At 38.1% G+C, this 15,072-nt stretch overlaps 2 protein-coding genes across 7 annotated transcripts; both read right to left on the minus strand.

Moving 5' to 3' along the window:
- Nucleotides 1-897: 897 nt before the first annotated feature.
- ttc32 (tetratricopeptide repeat domain 32) lies at nt 898-2,754 on the minus strand. The gene is made up of 3 exons (XM_034900635.1): nt 2,597-2,754; nt 2,250-2,416; nt 898-1,102 (listed from the first exon to the last, which is right to left on the minus strand). Exons 1-3 carry the CDS (start codon nt 2,713-2,715, stop codon nt 975-977), a joined length of 414 nt encoding a protein of 137 aa, XP_034756526.1. The 5' UTR covers nt 2,716-2,754; the 3' UTR covers nt 898-974.
- Nucleotides 2,755-6,515: 3,761 nt separating this feature from the next.
- On the minus strand, nt 6,516-13,854 carry matn3a (matrilin 3a). Of its 6 annotated transcripts, XM_034900361.1 has the most exons (7): nt 13,484-13,854; nt 11,283-11,792; nt 9,383-9,958; nt 8,043-8,168; nt 7,527-7,625; nt 7,257-7,326; nt 6,516-7,174 (listed from the first exon to the last, which is right to left on the minus strand). In XM_034900361.1, the coding sequence occupies exons 1-6, from the start codon at nt 13,659-13,661 to the stop codon at nt 7,271-7,273; spliced, it is 1,545 nt and encodes a 514-aa protein (XP_034756252.1). In that variant the 5' UTR covers nt 13,662-13,854; the 3' UTR covers nt 6,516-7,174; nt 7,257-7,270. The 6 variants fall into 6 exon arrangements, with proteins under 6 accessions (XP_034756252.1, XP_034756255.1, XP_034756253.1 ...); XM_034900364.1 differs by lacking the exon at nt 9,383-9,958; XM_034900362.1 differs by lacking the exon at nt 8,043-8,168.
- Nucleotides 13,855-15,072: the final 1,218 nt, after the last annotated feature.

Here is a 15,072-nt window from a genome sequence, read left to right on the forward strand (position 1 = left end):
TATATATATATATATATATATATATATATATATATATATATATATATATTCTTTTTGTGATCACATTTGAAAAAAAAAATATCTAAGAAATAAACAATCACAAACAAAACAATTACAAACAATACACTGAGACGAAGAATGCCAAATAGGCCAAAATAATAATAATAATAATAATTAAACAGAGGAAAGAAGGGTGGGAGATAGACAAAACAACACAAACATAAACAGACACACACAAAACACATACATAAACAGGAACACATGTATTTTAATTATTCAATACATTTCAAAAGAGGGGGGACTACCTTTTCTTAAAACCATACACTACCATGTAGAAAGCAGTTAACTGTGACCGGGCTTCATTTAAGACACAAAACATGTTTTCTTTGCAGCCAAGAGACTTCTTATCATGACTGTATGCCAACACTTGACTGTGGATTGTTTCTAGTGATAAAACTCCTCCTAGTGTCTGCTAGATGGTGTACTAACATGTATTACTGACAGTGAAACTCAAAGTTTTTTTCTAGTGCGCCCGGGTCAATTAGACTGTGCTGTCCACTCATAGACATTTACAGTGATATACTTTCATTTATGAGGCCGTTATATTTTTTCCAACCGGAAGAGTCTTGAGTCAGTGCAGAAAATGAATTGGCAATGCTCTGCTTAACTAAAATCCATACACGTTGTGACTAGTCCAGTGGGATGTCTTCTTCCTTTCATGTGTTGAAACTGCACGTTTTTGCAGCTAGTTTCATTGCTTTATGTTTTTTTTTTTCTTGGTTTATTTTCATGCTGACATATTTTCAAATAATCAAAGTGTTCATTTTCAGATCAAATAATGACTTCTTAATTTGTTATATGACAGCTGTGCATGAATTAAAGTAAAATGACAACACATGAGAGAATATACATCTTTTCTTTATTCACCAGATTTCAGAATATATAAAATATGTACTCTATAGTTTATGAAGCTGTCAGTTTCCCCTGTTTATCTTGTGCTGCTGGTCCAGAAGAGTCTGTTGCAGGCTCACTTTGGCATCTTCAAAACCAGGATTGAGCTGTAATGCTTGCTGGAAGTCCCTCTTGGCATCGTCGAAAAAACCTGTAAGGTAATAAAAAATTTAACATACATAATAAGTTTATGATTTGTAATGTACTGCCAAACTGGCTTGTTAGGAGTCAGCAGTTTTATTTTCTGGGCAGCATGAGCACGCTATCAGAGAATACACAGCTCCATCTAGTGCCGTAAAGAAGAATACACCAAACTGACTCCACACATCTCTGATCTATGTCAAATGACAGCTGGTTAACTGTTGAAGAAACAATCACTGACACCAGTAGGCATTTGGATGAAAATGCAGCATTGTGCCAAGAAAGCAAACAGGAAGCTTAGCTTAGATCAAAGTTCACTGAGCCAGTGCCATGTTTTTTTCATTGATTGTATTACTAATCTTAGTATCTAGTGTCACAGCAAAAGGAGGATCATAGGATTTTTTTTCTAATAGAAAGGTTAGCAATCTTATCCAGGCCTTTCAGACAGTGATAAGGCAATGTAACCCAAGATCACTGTTACAGATACCCAGTACAGGCTACTTCTTTCATCTCCACTGCAATCATATTAATAAATACATTTTTGAGGAACTTGATGTGTTTGTTTTATATATCTGTTGTTGTAGGCTACTGTCCAAATTTAAATTTGATAAAAACTTAACTAGACTAAACTGAATTACAATCCATTACATTTACAGATAGGTGACAAATAAAAGGAAATAACAACAGCATGCGTCTTGATAAGGTGCTGGGCCATCATGAGCCAACAAAACAGCAAACATGCTCTGTGTCATGGAGTCTACAACTCTACTGAAGGAATAAACACCTCCTGCATTGTTGCATGGACAGATTGAAGCTGCGTTAATGAGTCAAGATAGGTTTACTCTAATTTGTTATTTGTTTAATGCTATTCCGATCTGTAACGTTCTTTAAATGTGCCTTTGTTGGGACAAAAACATCCACCATCCACCAACCATCATCAAGGTGTTAACCATACAATAAAATGTTGGAACAGTGCCACTGGATCCAATGTTGAAATGTGCATATTCTCTATATGTCTTTATATGTCTATGATGACAGCTGTCTGGTACTTTTACTAAAACGTGCCTTTGTGTCCTTACCATAGACTGTATATTAATAATATGCAGTCTAGACTTGTATAGACTGTATATTAATAATATACAGTCTATTGTCCTTACCTAGTCTATAGTGAATGAGTCCTCTGTTGTAGAAAGGTGTTTCAAACCGGCTGTCAGTCTGTGTTGCGGACGTGTAGTCCTCCACTGCTTCGTGAAAATCCACCCGGAGATACTTTATCTGCCCGCGGTTGTTATAAGCAATGGCCAAGTCACTGGCTTCACATTCCCTGTGGAAATATCATATGGCACCGTTGCAATAAAATGACACCGAAGAGAGAGAAACAGACTTAGCCTTAGCTAACAGTTAGCAATAGCCGGGTCACAGAATTTGGTGGAACACTTGCTTGACTAGCTACAGTGGCTGACTGTTGCCTCGTTTTACATCTCCGAAAATGAACAAACAGTACCTGGACTGTAGGCAGGAAGAGATAAACTTTGAGTACATTTCTTCTGCCCGTTTATAATTATGTCTTTTAAACTCTGAGTGAGCATATTCAAGTATTTGGGGATTATTATCTTCCTCCATAGTTTGAAGTGTTTTTTTTTCCAACTGCGGATGTGACGTCAGTCAAGAGACCGTCCAATCAGGCGTGGCTTGTTGACATGCGTAAACACTGTTTTTTTTGCACCTCATATTGCTTAGTTATCCCTTTGATTGTACTTATATTAAAGTTATTATTACTACTATTATTATTATTTTTATTATTAAAGTTTATTCACATAGGGACAGATACAAAAAAACATAGATATGCTTAAACAGTCATCTGATGTTTTTCATAGTGTTTTTAGCTGAAGCTAATTTACGACACTTGTCCCTAGTAGACATCATTTTCTTCTTCTTCTTCTTCTTCTTCTTCTTATTATTATTATTATAAACTAGTATCCTCATGTACTTCAGTATTTCGTTTTAGACAACCAAATAATGTGAATAAAATGCAGACTGAAGTGCATAGCTGATTTATAACGTGTAAAAGGTTAGAGTTTTTTGTAACAGCAGGTGGCAGACTTCAGTCAAATGTCATTAAAACAGGGCAGTGAAGCCACCTGTACAAATCCCAATACTGTAAACAGAGGTGGAAGAAATATTCAAATGCTTTACTTTAGTAAAACTACTAATACCACACAGTAAAAATACTCTGTTACAAGTAAAGTTCCCGCATTGAAAATGTTACTTAAGTAAAAGTATGTAAGTAGCATCAGGAAAATGTAAAAGTAAAAGTACTCAATACAGAAAAAAACACATTTTAGAGACTGTAAAGGATCAGACCTGTGTCTATTTAAAGCAAAGGATGTAGCTATAGAGACTCAATCATCTGACACACCCGTCTCAGAACAGTGTGGACACTCGCTGCAGTGAACGCAACAAATAGGCAACCCATAAGCAAACTCGTGAGAAATTCTCAAACGGTCTCCCAGGTGAAGAAGTCAACTGTCCTGGGGAAAAATGACACCCGTAGGAAGCAGAGGGTGCTCAGTACCCGTGCACTTCCCTGCTGCAGCCCATTTATCTCCAGACTGTGTAAACGAGTTGAAACAGATCAAATGGAGACCGGGTTGACCCAGAGGACGAGGATGTGTAGGTTTGGTTGTTGACACTGCCAGGAAAATTGCAATAACATCAACCTGGAAATTAAGTAAGAAAGTAAGCTTTAGGTCATTACATCACATGAATCAAGGGGTTTAAGCATCCCAAAACAGCCAAACTATAAATAAGAAAAGAAAGTACACAGCTCAGAATTCATTAAATACCAAGACTCAAGTGCTTTTTTTATGAATTCAAATGAGACGGGATTACCTGGTTGCACTGTGTTCATCATTAGAGGTCAGATTTGTATATTTGAGGCCACCTAAAACTCCATGAAGCTATGGAAAGTCTTTAAAGGTTTATTTTGGCCAGGATAACCTGGACAGACTGTTATGCTTAGCAGCCCGGGAGCTAGCGCTTCTTCTTGCGCCCTAAATGTTGCTGTTTGCTGAGAGAATTATCACAAAGTATCAAAGTCGACTTTGGTCTGGCAGGACACACCAGGACACACATCCATCACACACACCCCTCATCAACACTGACAGGCGCACAGTACCACCACACTACACGCTTAGCATTACAGTTCATTAGCCTACTGTCAACCTGTGTCATTGCTTTAAGTCATTTTTCAGTTCAACCAAAGACTATACCAAATAGCATCTTTTTCAGTTTGGTACACCCACAGTTCACTTTAAAAACAGAATATATGCAGGTATGTTTGTACTAATGAGGTAATTCCTGCTACATTTGAGGTAGGAAATGGCAGCCAGGAAAACCAACCAAGATCAAGAGGCACATAAAATGGATTTGACAAAGAACATCTTACCTCAAGGTCCACTCACCAGCTTTTGCGAGAGCTTTCAAGCCCATTTTCTTCAGCAGCTGGAGTTGGTAATTACAGTACTTTTTCCAAAGTCAGGAACAAACTCGCACTAAAAAAACAAACAGCTGGTACAGAACATTTCAAATATTTGAAAGTCAGTTTTTTGTCATGTGCTTATTTTCTGGAGACAAACTTATCATCTTAACAAAAAATATTAATGTATTATTTGCAAGTGAAACAAACTACAAACAAACCAGGGAAAAAAAAGGCAATTTAAAAGAATATGATCTGTACTTAGAGTACAATCATTTCAAGAATACAGTGACAGAGTTTCTTTGACGCTCCTGTTTACACCCACATCAATGCAGTAAAATATAAAATAATACATCTGTTTTATTAAGCAAAGTTGGACTGTATTCTGTTGAATTCCTGTTGTCCATTTGATTACAATGTTGTACTTGTTATTATTAGCCATGTCAATGCCAATGCCTAAGTGTTAGTATCATGATATTATAAGTATTCATCTTTATTAAACATTAGATTATCAATCTTCTCATCTAACTGTTGGCAAGAAAGACTATCACTATTTGTGAGGATTGTTGTTGTTTGTTGATTATAAGGTTACAGGGGAAGAAAACTTGCCCTTCACCACCCTTGCAAAAATCACAATTATCAATGAAACCGAAGACTGTTAAATTCTTCAAGTTCAAGTTTAACCTCAACTTGTCTCACTTAAAACTGACCAGGGACCCATTGCACCAAACGTTATGTCTTTTCCACTTCTCAGAGGTGTGTGAGTCCCATTCATCTTGTTCCACTTAAACACAGGTGGGCTCACCTTCCTGTGTGTGTGGCAACCATGAAAGCCACTGAAATAGCAAACAAACGTAAAAACAGCTGTTGGGTTAAAGAAAGGAGGGAGAGGATCCAAACCAGACTCAAGGTAAACGTTGGCGTGTTGACTCTCTGCCTCCCACAGACAGAGCAGACAGAGACGCTCTGTTGTCAGCGCTGTTTCAGGCAAATAAGACGACTCATTCCAGAGGTTACATGGTGACCCCTGTCTGTTTTTTTTCTGGCACCGGTAAAGGTGTAAAACAGAGATGATGGTGATAACAGAGTAGAAAACTAATGGTACTCTCTAAATTTTGTTCATAAACTGATGTTGGTCAAATTGACAGCTCAGCTCAGTCGTGGGTACATTTCAACTCTAAAACATCTTTATTTTGTATGTAGGGTTTAGGGTTAGGCAGTGATCTTCCTCTGACACTTTTGTGAAGCCAGAGTAAATTCTAACACATTGTTAATAGAGATGTCATGCTCAACCGTCATGTTTACCTTTCTATATTGACACAGAAATACAAAAATGGCATTGAAATCTACAGTTATATAAGATAGACTGTTATATAATGCCTCCTTTGTATCTAAAAAAAAACAGATTTGAGAGCGACAGGTTGATTCTACCAAATTCTTTATACAGAATGACCCTTTATCTTCATTAAGGTTTCATAAAGACACAATGTGGGATCATCATAATAATGTTTTGTTTTATTGAAGGGAATGTAATAAGACAATTTGAATATTAAAACAGAAATATTAAAACTCATCAAATGTGTACACTTATAAGTAGTTCATGTTTTACTAAAATAATTTTGAGTTACAATTCTTCAAAATTTCATGAAACTAAGCCACATCTTTTAAGCACTTCTGGTAAGCACTTTTTTAAGCTTTAGCCATTCAATGCATTTGTTTTTACCTTTCTATATAGAACTGGTAGTTTTCACTGCTAGTGTTGGACTCCGCCGTTCCAACAATGTATTGAAATCCCTTTGCACAACAAATTCACAAGGCTCGGTGCATCTATGTAATCCAGAGTTACAGTTTTGCTGTTCAACCTTTTCTAGCCCCAGTAGATTTTGTTAGAAAGTGTGATTTCACACATAATATCGTCAGTAAGAGCTCAAAAAGAAAACAGTGGGCACAACTACCTCCTTTGGGATTATTTTATTGTCCAATGTGTTTGCTTGGTTACATTTATAATTCTTAGCAATACATTATATGTCATCTCATAACATTCACAGATACAGAAGATGAACAGTTCTATAACGCATGATACAACAAAAAAACGTTTGACAGTAAAATTGTTGTCATAGAGAGAATATAATAATGAAAATATGCAAAAGTATGTTAAGTATTAAACATTTTACTGGTTGAATGCTTTGAAACATAAAGACGTGTCTATCAAAATTGTTTAGTAAGTAAATACATTTTGATATTTCATAAAAACTAATATATACACAATATGCAACTTTGTACAAACAGGACACATAAAAACAATACAATCCAGGAGAAACAATAGAAATAACACTTGTTTAACATACGTTATACTACGATCATAGGTGTTTAGAGGAATAGTGTAAGTAGCTTAAAGTAGCTTTAACTGCAGTTTAAAAAATATTGCATCAACGACAAGCACACATTCATATGCAGATATTGTCACAGTCAGTAACTTGAGGGATATTCGTTTATGAATCACAGCTTCACTCCTTCTGTGGTTGAAGTCCATACAGTAGTTGTGGGAGGGTGAATGACAGGAAGCACATGTCCGTGTCCAGGAAGTAAACCAGCGAACCGTCTCTGCAGAAAGTAAATAAATCAGAAAGGTCAAACTGTGTGGTGGGTGGGCGGCTTTTACTACAAATGGCCTGTGCACTCTTACCATTGTGTCCAGCTTTAAGCACGGCTCACCATGCTCTCCAGACGCTCGATTCTCCCAGACACATCGGCTAGTGAGATCAGTCAAGGAAACTCATTCGCGAACACATTTAAAGGCACATTGAAATGAAATGAAATGAAAACATACACAAGACACACTGTTACATTATATATCAATAACATCTCCAGCAGGTGGAAAGAATCGGCTTTCACCTCAGCGAAATGTGCTGTTTATAATAAAAATGTCTTCCATCTGAAACAACAGGAAGGATATGCTTGGCGGTGAGCTGCTGGATGGCAGCCTGTGTCTGCTTCTGGAAAGCCAGTCTGGCTTCACATTTACAGGGATCCTCCACCACCACCGCCTTCATCTCTTTGCCGGGAGAAAGCAAATTTCACGTAAGTCTGACAGATCATGTAGAGAGTGGAAAACCACACACAGTGCCACCCACTTGACTTTTTCCAACTGGGCTGCTGTTCAAGAACAAACCAAAGCTTGACCGCACACTTTCCAAAAATATTCTACAATATTAATTTATCAATTTGCCACAACAATAATGCAATACTAGTGAATCAATTCTATAATATTACCCGATAATTGTCCAACAAATGCTACAGCCAACAGTGAATTGTATAGTCAGGAATTATGCACCAGTTGGTTGTGATGTTGTGAAGGCCTGCTTATAGGCCAAACATATTGGTTTGAAAGCTTTTACACATACTTTTAGCAGCATTAATAACAGAGTAAAAAGTCACATTTGCTGCAGGAATCCACACAGTATGTTCTTACGTTTCCGGGAACATGTTTTCTTGTCCGCATTCAAGATATAATCATTCCGGCACTGGCAGTAATAAGAGGCATTGCTGTTGACACATATGTGTTGGCAGTCATGTCCCATGGCACAGGGGTCCAGACCTGGAATAAGCCGGGGTTAAGCGATGGCGCTGTCAAGATGGCAGCATAGGTACAGTTTCATGTGGTAGCATACAGTCAACTAAAGGTAGGCAGTTTGTGATAAGTAAGTAAGATGGCTGCAAAAATCTCCTGACTCAATTGATGGTTATTAGCATCTCTTTCTAATGTCGACAAAAAGGAGTAAAATCAGTTATTTCTGATTCAATTTCTAATATATATTTTGTTGTATATTGTATATTTTTTTATGAGATTAAACATTCTATTGTGTTTGTACTTGACCACATGTCGCTTGTGGTGGAAAACTCGATCCGTTCATACACCTTCACCACATCTCAGCCAAGGTCATTTGCGAACTGCTTAGCTTCACTGTGTGTTGGACAACACAGGTAAAATCACAGAACCCTGAAGTTCAACAGCAATGACAGTTACATGGACAAATTATTTCATAAGTACCAGGGGGACAAGACAAACAACAGACAGTTACATGGAAAAAACAAACACAGGATAACCTCATTTGTCCAAAATCTTTGAAGATTGCGTTCAGTAGTGGATCAAAATCAAGCTATTTAAATAAATTGTTGTGAACGGTGACTTGTCTCAGATTATTGACATTTTCAAACATTTCACCAGCAACAAAGAGTGCTTTTTGGAATTCTATGCATGTAGACAAGTGTATTATATGTAGGTTGTTTTATGTCAGAAAAAAGCCAAACCATATAAAGAATAAAGTCTATGTATGTGTCCATATTTAAGTGTATTTAAGTTATAATTGCATTAGTTTGGATGCCATATTATCCAGACTAGTTTGAAAAAATGAGGTTCTAGCCTACTGTGCGTTTAAATCATTTCAAATAAAAGGGGATAAATTCAAAGCAATCAACATAATGATGCTTTGATCGCAAAACACATTACTAACAATCACCATGTACAATGTTTTGCTTAAAAAGAAGCTGAAAGTTCAGGGCTGCACAGTCCAAATACTTTACACTGGTTTAACTTGGCAACTAAAAGCAGGTTCTAGTGCTGACATCTGCAGTCCATGTGGGGGTTGAGAGGATCTGCTATTTTTTCTCATGAATTTAAATTCACCATTAACACAGTACATGATCTATAATTTGCAACAAAACCCCTTGTAGACTGTAGGTGCCCCTTACAGAGGAACTAGAACCAGGGTTAATGCTGGAAAAAAGGCCTCACGGGTCTCTTTATCCTACCGCACAGTGTCTCCTTGAACTTTGAGGTGAGCTTCTCGATCACGCCGTAGGTCTCCACATAGAAGACGTGGTCCTCCAGAGGGATGCTGGCCATCAGCTTCAGGGAGCGCATGTCAGCTCGGTCTACCCCGACAGCGTAGATCTCAATGCCTGAAGCCCGAGCTGCAGCAGACACCTCCTCCACCTGGTCCTGTGGTCTCCCGTCTGTCACAATGATGGCTACTTTGGGGATTTTCCTGGAGCGAGGCCGGGCTCCAGACTCCTCAGTGAAGGCTTCATTCACTGCGGTCTTGATGGCGAGGCCCGTCATGGTGCCGGCTGCCAAGGGCTCGATGCGGGAGATGGCTTTCTTCATGTCGGGTTTGTTGAAGTGGCTTTTGAGGAGGAACTCGATCTTGACCGTGCTGGCGTAGTTGACCACAGCCACTCTGGTGGCATACGAGCCAATGTCCAACGTGTCGACCATGTCAGCCAGGAATATCTTTACCTTCTCAAACTCCCCGGGACGCACGCTGCGAGAACTGTCAATGATAAAGACCAGGTCCAGGGTACGGCTCCTACACTGAGAGTCTGTCTCTGGTGATCAATCAAACCATGGCACGATTAAGTCCATTTCATACTAAAAAAACAGTTCATATTTAGACAAACATCCAAGCTTGTTGGTTAAACTGTCACAGTGAGAAGAAAACACAGAACACTTTGGGATACACAACACACGTTTTCTATGGTAACCAAAAGGAAACTATTGTGCATCACTGCAGTGGTAAAAATAAAAGCTTGTGGTTGTGGCAAAATGATATAGTATGTCATAAAAACACATATCATTTCAGTGTTTCAACAGTTCATCATAGACCAATCATCGGACTTATCCTTTTATCTCATTTCCCTGATGAAAAGGATGATGATGCCCACGCATAAAAAGTGAAATCACATCTAAAGATAGAGACAGTGTTAGGAGCCCTGCCTGTCCAATCACATACACATTTAGTAAAATACACTTCTGCAGTTTAGTGTAAGATCCTCTCTGGTTTTTCAAATCAAAAATATTTTAATTCAAAAAATGAGTTTTAGCTTTGCTCATTTTAAACGTCAAATGTATGTTTCCAATTGGGCTTTTTTTTTTTTTTTTGCTTTTAGTTTCTAGACATCTTAATCTTTGTCCACATCTCATAAATTCAGAAATGATGAATAATGTGAAAAGTCTGTTTAGAAAGCTACTTATTTTGTCTCCTAACACTAAAACACATACACATTCCATTATATTACTTTTAGATAAAATGACATCTGCTTTAAAGGAATAGTGTCATTTAGGGAAATGCACTTATTTGATATTAAATGAAAAAAGCCATACCACTGTCATGTCTGTACAGTAGGCCTAAATATAAAGTTACAGCCGGCAGTCGCTTAGCTTAACTTAGAAAAAAGACTGGAGATACACATCACTAAGATTGCAACAATTACATATCACACAAAAAACAGAAAAGTCAAACTTCTCTATTCAAAACAATTACATTCCTTGCAAAACATTTCTTGAATGGGATATTTGAAAGCCTGATATAAAGGAAGTGTTTCCACATTAAGTTATTCTAGATTAAGTGTTAACTATTTAGCTTTGGAGGAGCTGGTAGATGGATTTTTTTGTTTCCTTTGTTTCCAGTCTTTATGCTAAACTAAGACAAGCGCCTGCCGGCTTTAGTTTTATATGTAACAGACAGATTTGAGAGTGGTGTCGATTTTTCTCATCACGCTCTTAACAAGTCTATATATTCCTTTAAAATGACATCTGCTTGATCTAGCGTTTGCATACTTCTATTCATTCTCAGAGCGAAAGCAAACAGATCTGACCTGGAAAGCATTTAGGATTTGGGTTGGAAAGCAAACCGGACTGGTAATGTTCTACCTGTCTCCACAGGACTGATGGTGGTGATGAAGCCGCTTTGGGTACTGACCGGTAGCGTCACAGGAGCCGTGGTCTCCACTGGCAGCACAGTGGTCACCACCACTGGAAGGATGGTTGTCACTGGTGCTACTGTAGTTGCTGGCAGAGTGGGCTGCACTGTTGGCTCTGGTACAGTTGGAGGGACGGTAGGAAGGTGTACCACAGGTGGTGTTGGTACTGTTGGGTCTGACTTTATTGGACATGGACCTTTTAATTTATAAGGGAATTGGCCTTTGAGCCTTTGATGGGGATGGTGGGCTACTGGTGGAGACAGCCCTTTGTATGTGTGGTGCATTTGTGGTGCAACTGGCCCTTTGTATCTGTGGTGATAGGGCGGCATGGGGACTGAGGGCCTGTGGTAAGTCACTGGAGGAAACAGAGGCATAGGTCGATACACTACCGGTGGAGGGATCCTTGGGGGCTGGTAGTGGTAGTGATACCCTCCTCTATACGTGTAATCACTTCTGTGAACTACAGGGCCACCAGAAAGGAAAAGTGATAGAGAACATAAGTAGGTTGAAAGAACAGGAAAGGTGTGTAAGTTGACATTGTAAAGTTAAAGTAAAATATACAATTACATCAACAGACAGAAACATTATTAGTTGAAGCATGAGTGTAAGTTCAGCCACCTGGGTTGTTTGCAACAAGCTGGGATTATCCTGTTATATAATGCTTGTAAAACACCCATTCAGAAATTTCACATTGCATGCACGTTATGTTTGAGGAAAGTGTAAAATCCTGTTGTTATACTACTGGTTAGAATACATTTTTGAAAGATGAAAACTAGTCTGACTTGGCCAGGTCTTGCCTTTTATTTTCAAAAGTGTGTTTTAAAATGTCTTACATTAGAGAACAGTCTGCATTATTTGTATGTAAACAAATCCTAACTAACTACAAGAGATTCAACAAGTCTACTAGCAGATGTGAAATGTAATGTAATTTAAAGTACTATACTTGAGTATAGTGTTTAGGGTCTTGTACTTTACTTTAACACTTCCGGTTAAAGGTACTTCTACATTTGAGAGGAACATATTGTACTTTTTACTCCACTACATTGATTTGACAATTGCAGTTATTAGCTACTTTGCAAAATACCGTTTTACACACAACCAACAATGATTAACTACGACATTAAAATACTGCTTACACATATGGCAAATAATCCAAGAATCTGATATATTGTAAAATAACACAATGCTGATATGGGCTATTTGTCTGCATAAACGAGTACTTTTTACTTTGCTGATAAAACTTCTTGGGTTTTACTTAAGTTTTAAGGCAGGACTTTCACTTGTAATAGTGTTTTTAGGGGTGAAGAAGTTTTCAAGTGTTGTACTTGGATTGACAAAAAAAGAAATGCATTCAAAATATTACTTTCCTAAAAGTACATAAGTATTATCCTCTAAATATACTTAGAGTATCAAAGTATATGTACTTACACTGCAGAAAAATGCCCCTGTGAGTGATTTGTCATTGTATAATACAGTTTTAGATTGTTATGACACTCTATATACTGTTCCTCTAGTTTAGTTCAGTAGTTCTCAACATTTTCATAAGACTCTGGGATCTCGTGGGATGATTTTTGGAGAAGAAAGAAGAAGAAAAAGTTATGCAATGCAAATTTGTGTTCATATTTTGGACTTTTCTCAACTATTTGATATTTATATTGTTAAATGTTGAAGAGTTTTATTTGGGCCTAACGTTATTAAATTGAAATCAGCTTAGAAGTTTGGAAGGGAATACATTTTTTGTTGTTAGAACTGCTAACAACTCGCGATATCCTTGTAGAAAGTAACAGGGAGGTCTAGATACTGCCTTATTATCAGGGGTCACAAGCCAAATCTATGCAATGCGTTTATCATGCTTAAAAAAGTAAACTCTTAATATGAAAAGTATAACCGTAACCACAGCTGTCAAATAAACTAGAAGAGTAAAAAGTACAATATCTCTCCATGGAATGAAGTGAAGTATAAAGTAGCGTAATATACAAGTAGCCTACATCAGAACTGCAAATGTAGGCTACTTAATTACTTTCCACCACTGGTGTATTTTTACTGCTGCTACTTGAGTAGAATACACTGCTTCCACCACTGTTATAAAGTACCAACTAAAACTTAAAGTATTTATGAAGTATTTCGAATACAAGTATAAGTAAAACTTACTTGCAGGGTCCAGGGTCCTGGACGGTGGTCGGCCATTATTTCTGGTTTGTGCGTAGCTTTGCGCGGCGATCAGCTGATGATCCCAAGCATTGAGCTGGTATGTGGCCAGAACATCAGACAGCAGCAGCGAGGCGCACAACAAGAGGCTCCAGAGGGAAGACTTCATCATTATCTGCATGCAGAGTCCTCCGGTGGTCTGCCCTGTGCCTGCTGTGTCTCAGAGGGTGCTGCTCTGCAGGGGTCTGACCGCCTCCACATATGAGGGCCCCCAGTCCGACGCGTCAAACCGTCTGCCCAATCCAAGGCTGGGACATGACCTCCAGGCCATCGTAAAAGAAGGTATGGAGGACGTTATTGAAAACGACTCAAATATCTGTACCGAAATATCACCCCCCCCCCCCCCCCCCCCCCCCCCCCCCCCGCATATTCAAATTGCTTCAGATCCGATGCTAGGATTTGATTGATTTTTAGGTTTTTAGATCAGGCGTACCCCAAACGCACCACTTTACACTGCCAAACATGCTTCCAATTAATTAGATTTTCACATTTTGGGAATTCAGTGAACTGTTCAATAATACTTAAACACCTTTGTTCACTCCATGAAGGTCTAAATTGGGTTTCGAAGCCTTTCCCACACCGCCATGAATGTTTGGTAGAGAAACGCTCAACTTAGTATTGGTAAATCTGCAAATTATTCAAATAGTAAAATATTGAGTCTAAAAAAATACTGAAACGAGGTATCACAGAATGTAACCTGCCCCGAATAGCTAACATGCATAATAGGACCTGTTTTTGATAAAAGAGCAGTAGCTCAAGCAACACCTGGTGGTCCTCTAGTTCATATTGTCATTAAGTAAAATTAAGTCTTTTAGCAATATTGTAGGTCCATAATTTGCCAAAAAGGTGACAACACAAGGTTTTAGTAAAACCAAATTCAAATCAAATGTTTCACTGTTTGTACGGAATAGTTCCATGACCACTGTGCAGACTCAATCTGCTGATTAACATCATGGGAGTAATTGAAAATTCCGCAACAACTAGAAGTAACAATCCTACCTCAAGGATGGTTTCTAACATACTTAATGCAGTGTCGCTATTAATCTCCCTGTTGATTTTACTTCAGCATATTGGACATGGACAAAAGATTCATGAAGATATAAAATGTTCTGAAACGTTTATTGAAGTCAAAAGTATTTCCACTAGGATTAAATCATATTACCGGTAAAGTAATGGGGAGGTTGGGGATAAGCATGCAACTACTTATGTTCACAAGACTAGCGGTTTGCTCCAGATGTCAGGTGAGAGAGAAGCAGAGAAAATGATCCGTCATCTGTCTCTCAGTCTCAGCTGGGAAACGATTCACTAGCTTTGCTAACACACCAGGGCAGCACAGAGTGATGAAAACGTCAAGGGTGGCGGGAACTGAACCACAGCAAAGCTAAATAAATAACAGACGGAAAAGTGCTACAGAATCCATTCATTACTGAGATGGAATAGTCTAGACATAATAAGTAGGGGGAAAAGTAACACAATTCAACAATAATAGCTATAATAAGTAGATTGTCATAATAGTTTTTTTTTTTTTTTTT

This window comes from Etheostoma cragini, chromosome 18 (genome assembly GCF_013103735.1).
Source record: "Etheostoma cragini isolate CJK2018 chromosome 18, CSU_Ecrag_1.0, whole genome shotgun sequence".
Taxonomy (NCBI): Eukaryota; Metazoa; Chordata; class Actinopteri; order Perciformes; family Percidae; genus Etheostoma; species Etheostoma cragini.